Genomic DNA, 10,789 nt, shown 5'->3' with positions numbered 1-10,789 from the left:
AGCACTCCGTCTCCACGGTGGTTGACAGGGTGCTGCAGTCCGTTGGCATGCCACGCACCCAGCTGGCATGCCTCGCACCCTGTTCACATGAATGCTAGAACAGGCGCGAAAAATCTTCTGCTCAACACCTTGTTTCACTAAATCGCGACAACGCTTTTCGCGCCCCCTTTTCAACCTCCTTGGCATGTCGGCTCAGGTTTGGGCGTCAAAAGTGGGCCGGGCAGTCCAACCGCCCCCCTCTTGCGCCTTTCCTTCGCTCTGTCCCCTTTTCATCTCCTTTTCTCATGTGTCTACCAGTTGAGGTGTCCTCTTTGAGAAACAGTTATAGTGGCATAGTAGAGTAATAGGATTCAGTGGCTGCTCACTCGAGAAACTATACAAAAATGGATAAAGGGAAAAGGCAGACTCGTTAGATGACCACTGTCTGGTTCAAGAGTATCACAACTGAACAGTAACCCTCATTGAATGAGGCAGCAGTAAACGACAGCGACAGCAGGGGATTCCTTGCACATGTACTACACCAAAGAATGCCTCCCGTTCGATTGTGATGAGACTTCTGCGAGAGAATTTGTGAGCCAGCCGCTCATATCAGCACTCACTGTCATGAAGAGCAGCTGGCCAGTGAGGCAGGACTGGTCGACAGCCTGCTAACCAAAAGCAAACTTGAGTGATTTGCAGAACAATTATTCCTTGGCGAAAAGCACCTTGCCTTAAGGGGACACGCACTAATGAGTGCGGGTCTTAGAGGGAGAGTAAGAGGCAATGTTGAAGGGGAGAAAAAAAAAAGCCTCTGCTGAATGCCTCATTTTTCCTAACTGTGACAGCATGTTTCCCCCTTTTATTACAGTGTATCATGCCCGTACAAGTTCGGGAGCTTGACATATGAATCAATGTCCTTGTATTCTTGACTTAGTGGCAGCACCTGGTGTCATTCCAGGAACCACTGGCAGTAAAGCCACAGTGAAACAGCCACTTTAAATAGGTATTTAAGTATATAGTGAGTAACATAAGAAAGTTCTAGACAAAGAAATCTTTAGTCAATTCACACTCAAGGCAAGTCAAGCCTTTGTCATCACGTCATAGCTATATGTACATCATGGAACTTATGAATTCTTTTTGTTACCAGTTACAGACATTTCATAAATATACTTCATTTTTCATATTCCAGAGGCATCTGATACTGTTTCATGCACAGAACAGTTACCTTAATCAATCAATCAATTAGTTTATTATCATGTCATAAAAGGATGTTACAGGGAGTGAAATATACAGACGAGGGTCCCAAGTACAAGACTGCAACGGGACCTTCCTCTACTCAAAGTCATTTCATAATAGCCTTTTTCCCTTTCGCCACCCCACCCCCCACAGTTTCATACAATAAAACTAGAGAGAAATCTGGCGCTCCGGTCGTGTACCCTCATGGGAATTATGGGAAGTACAGGCTTCGGATTGGATCGCGTTAGCCAGCGAACGGTCTACAGATCTTTTTCTACAGTTTCAGTTTCGTTCTTTCGTAGAGTCCGTAGTGGGGTGGGTGCAAAAGACTGAAGCTGCACTTTTGTTTTTCAAAGAAGCTGAAAACTACTAGGCCTCTCAACTTACTGCAACTCTGGAGCTGTATAAGTCGTGTTTGACAGTTTAAGCAAAGTGCCGTCCACTCACCACTGCGCATAGATCTAGCGTTCCATGCCAGTGCAAAATATTGCATCGAGTTCACGTTTGTTGTTAGTGCGTCTTGCCAAAACTCGTCAAAATCAACTGCAAAATTACGGCGACGCGAAGTAGACGCACCGCCACGCTCTTCTGACTCGACTTCACAACAAAACGAGAGGTACGTTGGAGGCAGACCACTTGAACAGATGCTCCTGGCATTACAGCAGACGAAACGTTAAGTGTTTCTCAGTTAACACTGCGCTGTTATTTCCATATATAGATATTGCGTACTTTTGAGGGCAAAGCAAAAAATTTTGTTTTGAAGTATTGTAAAAAATTATTTATTAAATCTTGATGCCAAATCTGGAACGCAATGGCAGAGCAATGTATACACTGGTGGTTAAGTTTGTCAAGGTTTCACTTCAACCGCCTAGTCACAAAAACATTTCGCAATAAAGTTTGCGTACAAACAAAAAAATGAAGCAAGTTTCAATTAAACATAACTTCATATCACTTTGTTTTACACTCAGCAAACAAGTGTCACGAATCTCAAAAACGTGATCCATCCGAAGCGTATCCGAAGCCTGTACTTCCGATAATTCCCATGGGGGTACAAGTGTCGCTGAAGGAGCCCGCATAGACACTAGTGCCAGATTTCCCTCTAGGAATTATTGTATAAAACTCCATGCCACCCCCCATTCACAAGCGAAATCTGTATGCTACTCACCTTTAGAACTTCTTCTATGAATGGAGACAGGTGATGTGATTGGTGAGCTTCGCTTTCTGCAAAAAGGATGCACTGCAGAGGACACAGCGAAAAGGATGCTCTCTTGTGTGGGTGCGCAAGTGTTGGATGAGGGTGCTTCGATACGAAAAAGATGCATCGCAGTGGTCGCAGGTAAAGGGACGCTCCCTTGTGTGAGTGTTCAGGTGATGCGTCAGGCTGTTTTTATGCACAAAGGTTGCATTGCAGTGGTCACAGGAAAAGGGACGCTCTCCTGTGTGGGTGCGCAAGTGCTCCGTCAGGTTGTTTTGCTTCGTGAACGTCGCACTGCAGTGGTCACACGAAAAGGGGCGCTCTCCTGTGTGAATGCGCAAATGCTGCGTCCGGGAGGTTTTCTGTGAAAACGATTTATCACAGTGGTCACAAGGGTACGGTCACTCTCCTGTGTGGGTGCGCAAGTGGTGGGTCAGGTTCACTTTCTGCAAAAAGGATGCACAGCAGTGGACACAGGAAAAGGGACGCTCTCCAGTGTGTCTGCGTATGTGTTGCATGAGAATGCGGTTTTCGATGATCGCAGCTGGACATAGCTGGCAATGGTAGAGGGGCTTGTTAATTGCATGTCTGCGAAGATGGCCTTCCATTTTCATTCTTTTCTTTGTCATGTAGAGGCACTGCCGACAAAAATTTCGCCCGCTTTCTACAATCACGAGTGAATCGTACTGCTCTGGATACTCCGATGAGAAGGAAGCTGCAAAGTCAAAGGAAGACATGCATGCAATGCAAATGAAGTGTCAAACAGTACATAAAACTGGACTGCAGCACCAGGTAGTCAAAGAAGTGTCCCTGCAGTCCAGTGCTACAGCACAGGTTTCACACAAACTCCCAACCCTCTCTACATAAATGCAATGTTTAAAACATTCAAGCACGTTCTGCCAACACACAGAGGCCTGATATGGATGCTTATCTGATACTACACTTACAACCTGAATTTTTTCGCAGACATGTGCCTCTACAATTGCATATTGTACTGATTCTTCTGACACAAGTCTCTATAGAATTCAGGACAGAAAAAGCACTGTTTAATTTTTCAACACATGAAGCATGCAAGGTGAAATGCAAGAGAGAAATATCAAATTAAAACATGCTGGAAAATATGACAAAATAGAAATTTACACATTTCAAAATAGCACCAGTTCTTTTGGAGGAGAAAAATAAAGGCACACTTTTCTGTACAACACGAACAATTATTGCAACACATATGTATCAGCAGAGCTCACACATATCCCATTGATGTTCACACACTGCTTCAATGATAGAATGATAACAAATTGGATTGCTATAAGTAACTATTCACTCACACATGAATAGATATTCAACTTTGCTCTTGAATTCAACTAATTATACAAAATGAATATCATGGCAAAACATTGAAGGCACATTCGGAAAGCCCTCACGACATGCCTAAATTATCAAAGCTCCTTTAGTGTTTGACACTCAACAATGCATAGATGAGTTTGCAGCATCACATGCGAATTGGCCATCAACGTATTCACATTATGAACACAAGTGCACCTGGCAATATACAAACTTAAAAACAATAAAATTTAAATTCATCAATATAAAAAAAAATGGTGTCATGTTTCGCAGAGATCAGTCAGTGCCAATTAATGAAGACACAAAAATGTTGACTGGTCAATGTTACTGTTTATATCTTGCTGATCTAAAAAGTACAATACAAAAACAGAAACACGAAGAATGACAAGGCTAAGTAAGAAAAAGATGCATAAGGGCAACATTTCCATGGTAAGCTCTCAAAATCAACCTTCCCAGAATGCGGTACAGAACCAAAATGCCTGGAGGTCTAGTGGCTAAGGTACTCGGCTGCTGACCTGCAGGTCGCGGGATCAAATCCCGGCTGTGGCGGCTGCATTTCCGATGAAGGCAGAAATGCTGTAGGCCCGTGTACTCAGATTTGGGCGCATATTAAAGAACCCCAGGTGGTTTAAATTTCCGGAGCCCTCCACTACGGCGTCGCTCATAATCCTATGGTGGTTTGGGACATTAAACCCCACATATCAATCAAATCAGAACCAAAATGCCACTTCAAAACATTGAGATAACTTAATCATGAATTTCTTTTTTTTTCAGTTTGAGTTTTATAAACAGATACAGTTTCATCTTTAAAAAGATGAGAATATGCACTACTCCTAATTTAGCCAGAACCAGACAGGCACTATCCGTATATAGTAATGGCTGGAACCATTACGACACCCATTCTTTTCCTCACAACTTCATGAGACTGAGGGTGCTAAAAACAAATTTTCAATTTTCCCCTGTTCTAATATGCAGCCATTCTTTTCTTTACAATTTTGTGATACTAAGAGTGCTAAAATCCAATTTTCAGTTTTCCCCCATTCCAATATGACCAATCCAAGGCGGCAGACAGTGGTCAGAGCCACACAGCCATCACTTACTTAAGGACATACCAAATCAAACAGTTACATAATGGTGAAGCTAAGTTCTGTGAAGAGGCTTGTATAGTGCAGGTATGTCAACACCTGAAGCATGCAATCTCTTGAATGCTCCATACAGAGAATGAATACATCTGCAATAAGACAGGTATCACTGTTAAAGTCAGCATACACATAGAAACATTTGCCTTTCACATCTACCAGACTTGCATGTAACAATTTACTTGCGATGAGTGGCATCTCTTGGTAGTTTTGAGATCAAATGATTACTTTTTTTGGCAACCTATTAGAGGCAACTAGGGTCAAATGCAACTTAAGAAGGTCGCGGCATTACCTCCTGAAAAGCGGGTGCACTGAAACCTTTACCAATGGGCACTCACTTCAGATTGAAATCATAAGCCAGGTGGCCAGTGCCACCACCTTTGGAAAATGTTGAGTCGCAGAGGTGATCGCCTGCAGTACTTTGGTAACCTGAGTGCTTCCAACCTTTTAAGTAATATCTGACTATAGTTACATTTAGAAAAGTGACACGTGCTTCTGGGCAGTACAAAATAGAAAACTTGAATACGGTGGGAAATATAGATCGCTCATGTGTGGTTGTGCCATGCAACAACACATACAGTGGAAATTCCCAGTTAGGCAACAACCAACATTTTATAACAAATCCATCTAGTCCTAGCAAGAACACCACGTAAAAATAACAAATTAAGAGTCACCACTATACAAAGCAGCTTCAAGCCAACCACCTGGTAAGTCACCTCTCTCCTATTGTCTAAAAAACAAAAATTGTATTTTGCATATGATGCACACCTTACTACCGGTTCAAAATGAAAATTTACCTGAATGCATTGATACCAGCTTTTTAATATAATACTGACATAGCCCCCTGTTCACAATTACAAAGTAGGAGAGGAAAAAAAACAGTCTCCCACTAAAGGGAACCATGAGTAGCATGCGAAGCAGCGCATGGGTCGAATCAAAGTTCCATTCATTACGGGCACCTTCCCGATGTTTACGTGTCCTTGCAAGTAGGGCACATCATGAGTTCACCGTAGTTTCTGTTGCTGTTACTCGACCCAAACTTTTTTTGGAGCATGCCACGCTGGTTTATCGCGGGTCTGCAGAATTTCATTTCCGACGCCATTATGCGGTCCCTGAGAGAGTGTAAAGGAGAGGCCGCTTTTTTAAACAGCCACTTACGCGAGCCCGAACACGCTAGCGCATTCTGCCTGGGATACAACACGCTGGTTTATAGCACCGATGCAGAATCTCGTTCCCCGACGCCATTACATAATTGCACAGGCCGGGACTATGGCAAGAACGCGCTAGCGTGCTCTGGCAGTGCTTGGGCTAGCTGTTGCGCATGCTCAGTAAGGGAGGTCACGCCGCACACCGGATTGCATAGAGTTGCATAGAGCCAGTCAAGAGGCTCTGAAACGCAAGGAAAAGGTCGCACACTTTTCCTGCGCGTGACCAACCTCCTTCCACGCGCAGTGACGTCAACTCGGCGACGTTGACTTTACCGTTTGTTGAGACCTGGTTTAGGTCAATCGACATGCTACGTTCAGCGTCACCTCGCCGATCGTTGAGTTGACGTCACTGCGCATGGAAGGGGGGTTGGTCACGTGCAAGAAAAATGCGCGAACATTTACTGCGCGTTTCGGAGCCTATTGACTGGCCCTTTACCTCTATGCCGGATTGAAGTCCACCATAAGATGCTTTGCCTCTAACAAGTATTAGCCTCATATAGTCAAAAATTTATCTTTCTGGCAATTTATTTCCTTCAGTTTGCCTGGTCTTTAGGGTTGCTTTTGGATGCGCCTCAATCATGGACGTGTTCAAGGGCCGTTAATGGACAGATTTAGTTGCGCGTCCCGGATACTAAGAAAATACTAGGGATACTATGAAAATGGAACGCTCGCTGAATACAGTGACACGCTGAAGTGTCAGTGCCCTGTTTGGCATGTCTGCAAAGAACGCTTCCTGGGCGCTTACATAATCAGCCGTGACCGCTTGCTCACAACTAAAAAAGAAAATGATATGCACATGCAAGTTCGGTTTTGCTGCATCTACTCGCTAGGCTACGCATTGGAAGACTCGGTTTTGCTGCGCCTACTCGCTAGGCTGTGTGTTTTGACGCTACCATCAGATCTCGTAAGCTGGATTGCTGGGTGCCTATTCTAAAATGACAGGCCGCGTCCGTACGGCTGCTACGAACGCGCAACTGATGGTCTCTTCGTTTTGGCTGCACCGGCTGAACCAGTTCAAAGGGTGCAGCACCTTCGTCCTCGTTTTGCCGGAGCAGCGCGCGCCCTCTGTCGCACCCTCTGCACTGGCTCCCTCGTTTTGTCTAGGTGTAAGCCTAGTTCCTGACGAGTTCTGTACCGGCGTGCACGCACTCCAAAGCAGGTGCAGAGTAGTGCAGCATGGCGGGCGTCCCCCCAAGGCCAGAGCAGACGACGTTGCAAATAGTTGTTCAGGGCGTTCAAAAGGAAGTTAAGGCACTTCACAATCCCGACGGGTCATTTATGACGGACGCCAACGGTTACGTCTATGAGGCATCAGGTAAGTCAGGCTGCATGCATTGCCAAAAAACGTGGTTAGCGGCCAGGAGTCGTAGTCGGTCAGCAAACAGCCTCGTAGCATTGCTTATGCTATGTCGGTATTTTTAATCTTGGTTTTCGCCCTTGCAGACGGCAAGCGCGTTACGTTGCGGTTCATGGCAGGGAATCGTGAAAATGACCCCCCTCCGGCACAACCGCCGACGCCTTCTCCTGCCTGCGACGGCGACGTTGACAGCGATGGGGCTTTAGCCGCATTTCCAGCAGCAGCCGCGTCGGCTGAAGATGTGGAAGAGCTTTGGAGCGCCCGAAAAACAAGGTTCTTCATCGCCAAATACTCGGAAATGAAGGACTTGGTGGGAAAAACCAGGGCACTTCGGTATGTCATCCTATGTCCAAAATTATTTGCAGCTTTTTATTATTCCGTTTCACTCTAGGCAAGCACCAACAAGATAAGGGCGCATGAAGTTCACAATGGCGATGGTTATTGTTGCCTACATTTTACTGCCAGCAATTTACATTTTACTGCCCCCCCCCACTGAAAAAAAATTTTGGCTATGCGCCTGACTGTGACATATACGTTTACATATACACACAAACAGTATGTATAGTCACGCACATATATACACAACGAAGGCATTCGTAATGTTTCATTAAGTCAAGTGATCTTCAAAAACAGCGACGGTGCTTTTGTGTTGGGCATTGCACAACCGCTGTCTTGCCGAAAAGGTGCAGCACCTCCAAGCTCAAGCCATGTTGCAAGTGTAGTGCTGCCTTGAGAATTTGCACTAGAGGGAATTGCATGTTGTTATTCTGAGGCACATCTCTAGCAAGTCTCGCCCTGCAGTCCTTGTGTCTTCACTGTCTGTCCGCATTTCTCTCGCACTGCCACTTTTCAAGATGGTGCAGCTCATTGTTAAAAGAGATATGCTTCTTGACACGTGCTACCCTATCTTTGAACCTAGACTGCGCCGTCGTGTCAGCAAACAAGGTTGCGCAGCTGCATGTTTTACAATGCAAAGACAGGTTAGAATATGGCTGTCTCCTTAGTGAAGCTTTATGATCCAAAAGAGTGATTTACACAATGTTCAACTTCTCCAACATAATGCTTCCCGCACAAAAAGAACGTTCGCAGTTATCAGAAGTGTGTGAATAGTGAATTTCGGAACCTAATCAAGTAAGAGTCAAATAGTAATGGCACCAAATAGAATACAAATAGTAATTGAATACTGTTTGAATAGTAAGTAGACCATTTTCAAAACAGCCTTAGAACAGAACATTTTATTTGAAACAAATAGTCACAAACTTTCGACAAAGGCCATTACAGTCAGTTTGAATCTACTCAAAATACCACAATTACGAAAACTAAGGTAATCTCGTATGCAGCAGGAACTAGAATATTCGTAACATTTTGTAATTGTAGGTTCAACTACGGCATTGACTAGCGTTATCAACGTGAGACTTTGTCACCTCACTTTAAATAAAATTGGGACACAAAAACAAAACAATTTACAACCAAACATTGCAGATACAACTAAATATGTAACGGAGCAGATCAACCCGTCATCACAACATGGCCTGCGCACTAAAAGCGGATAACAATGGGCGTTGAAATTTACATCTGCAAGAACAATTTACGCAAACGCAAAACTTGTATCTGTTGCTAGTCGTGAAGCTGCAAGCACTCGTAGTTCCCACCTTTGGTTATTACAAGACGAAGACAGGAGCTGATAAATGCGATACAGCTAAAGTGCAGTAAAAATTGAGCAAGAATGGAGCTTTCAGAAGCGCATTCATTCGACAATCAATATAGTGTAGGTAGTCTTGCAAAAGCTTGGGCTGCGTACAGGTCACATTAGGGATTGAAAGAATGACTTGTAGCTGTTTCGTTGTTTTGGGGTTCTCCCGCCAGTGCCGATTATTAAAAGAATATTTGTTACTTAGAATATGTGCAATTCGATTCGACTTAGGAACCGAATACAGTGCTGTTTGATTCATTATCCAAAATTTTCGAATAATCGAACATCCCTAGCAATTATCCCTGAAAGCTACACATATGAAGTACTAAGGAAAGGTTCATGTGCTACTGCAAGACTTGGGTCACGTTACGTCGCTTCCTTCTTTCCTACTAACTGTGCTTTGCTTTTTTGTTTAGCACAAGAAGGCTTCTGTGGAAGAAGTTGGCTGAGGCCATCAATACGGAGTTCTTGTGCAACGTGACTGCCACACAAGTGGAAAACAAATGGAAGTCGCTGGACAGAGCATATAAAAAGTCAAAAAAAGACAACAATTCTTCAGGTCACCACCGTGTGAACTGTGAATATGAAGAGTAAGTTACGATTGTGTCTTCATATCTTCAGTGATTCTCATAGTGTCTATTACAGAGAGCTGGCAGAAGTCTTGGAAAAAGAACATAGTGTAAATCCAAGGCTGCTCTTGGAGCCTGGAAAAACAATCCTGCCTAGTGCAAGTCCAGAGTAAGTAAAAATTACTTAATTTGTGCTGTAGCCTGGAAATGACATGGCACCTGTACAATTACTTTCAACAGCACCAGCATCACTGAAGCACCTCAAGATGCAGCAGTCCCAGTCGAGTGCAACACAGCATCCAAAGTTCGGAGCAGCACAACGCCAAAAAGGAAGCGCCAGAGTAGGTCCCAAGTCACGCCGCTCTTGGAGGCATTAGAAAAAATGCAAGCTTCGAGAGCTAAGCAAGAGGAGGCAGCAGTGAAACAACTGGAGGAAAGAAAAAAATGGGAAGAGGCAAAGGCAAAGCGGCATGATGAGCGCATGCAGCGATTCGATCGGTTGATCGACGTACTCTCAAATAAGGACGGGTTATAATATGGGCAATAAACTTTTATAACACTAGCAGTGTCTACTCCATCTAATTTGTTAAAAAAAAACATTGCTTCTAGACGCGGCACCCCACTTCGCAAAACATTTGCACACTGAATAAATCGCGAAGCAAAGATGAACTTCTAGCACTGTTCCTTTGCAATGAACTCTCGCAGAGACTGACTGTAGCCTGGCAGACTGCAATCAAAATCTCCTTCACTTTCATCATTGCCCACATCTTCTTCTTGGGGAAGCGTTGCAAGTTCCTCAAGGAAGTCCCTTTCATCGTTGCACATGTTGTGTAGCACACACGCAGCCATAACTATATAGCAGCACTGTTGCACACTTTTTGCATCAACAAGGTAGAGCCTCCTAAAACGCTGTTTAAGCAGGCCGAAGGTGTTCTCAATAAGCACTCGTTGTTGACTGTGTCGTTTATTGAAGCTCTTTTTCCACGTAGGAAAAGAACTTCCATTGTCCTTGAATGGGGTCATGAGCCATGGCATCAGTGGATATGCACTGTCACCCAGTATATAATTGTCT

The 10,789-nt window shown here is 44.2% G+C and overlaps 1 protein-coding gene across 1 annotated transcript; it reads left to right on the top strand.

Annotated features, from left to right (window-relative positions):
* The first annotated feature begins 7,078 nt into the window (after positions 1-7,078).
* LOC142767653 (uncharacterized) lies at positions 7,079-10,279 on the top strand. Its single transcript, XM_075869798.1, has 2 exons — positions 7,079-7,788; positions 9,565-10,279. Exons 1-2 carry the CDS (start codon positions 7,505-7,507, stop codon positions 9,740-9,742), a joined length of 462 nt encoding a protein of 153 aa, XP_075725913.1. The 5' UTR covers positions 7,079-7,504; the 3' UTR covers positions 9,743-10,279.
* The last annotated feature ends 510 nt before the right edge of the window (positions 10,280-10,789 follow it).

Source organism: Rhipicephalus microplus, chromosome 7 (assembly GCF_043290135.1).
Source record: "Rhipicephalus microplus isolate Deutch F79 chromosome 7, USDA_Rmic, whole genome shotgun sequence".
Taxonomy (NCBI): domain Eukaryota; kingdom Metazoa; phylum Arthropoda; class Arachnida; order Ixodida; family Ixodidae; genus Rhipicephalus; species Rhipicephalus microplus.
This window is presented reverse-complemented; position numbering and strand designations above follow the sequence as displayed.

Excerpts from the sequence above, each read along its gene's own strand:
- LOC142767653 (XM_075869798.1), top strand. The coding sequence starts at position 7,505 with ATGTCGGTATTTTTAATCTTGGTTTTCGCCCTTGCAGACGGCAAGCGC. Across the intron at positions 7,789-9,564 it reads GGAAAAACCAGGGCACTTCG|CACAAGAAGGCTTCTGTGGA; the intron begins GTATGTCATCCT and ends TTTTTTGTTTAG.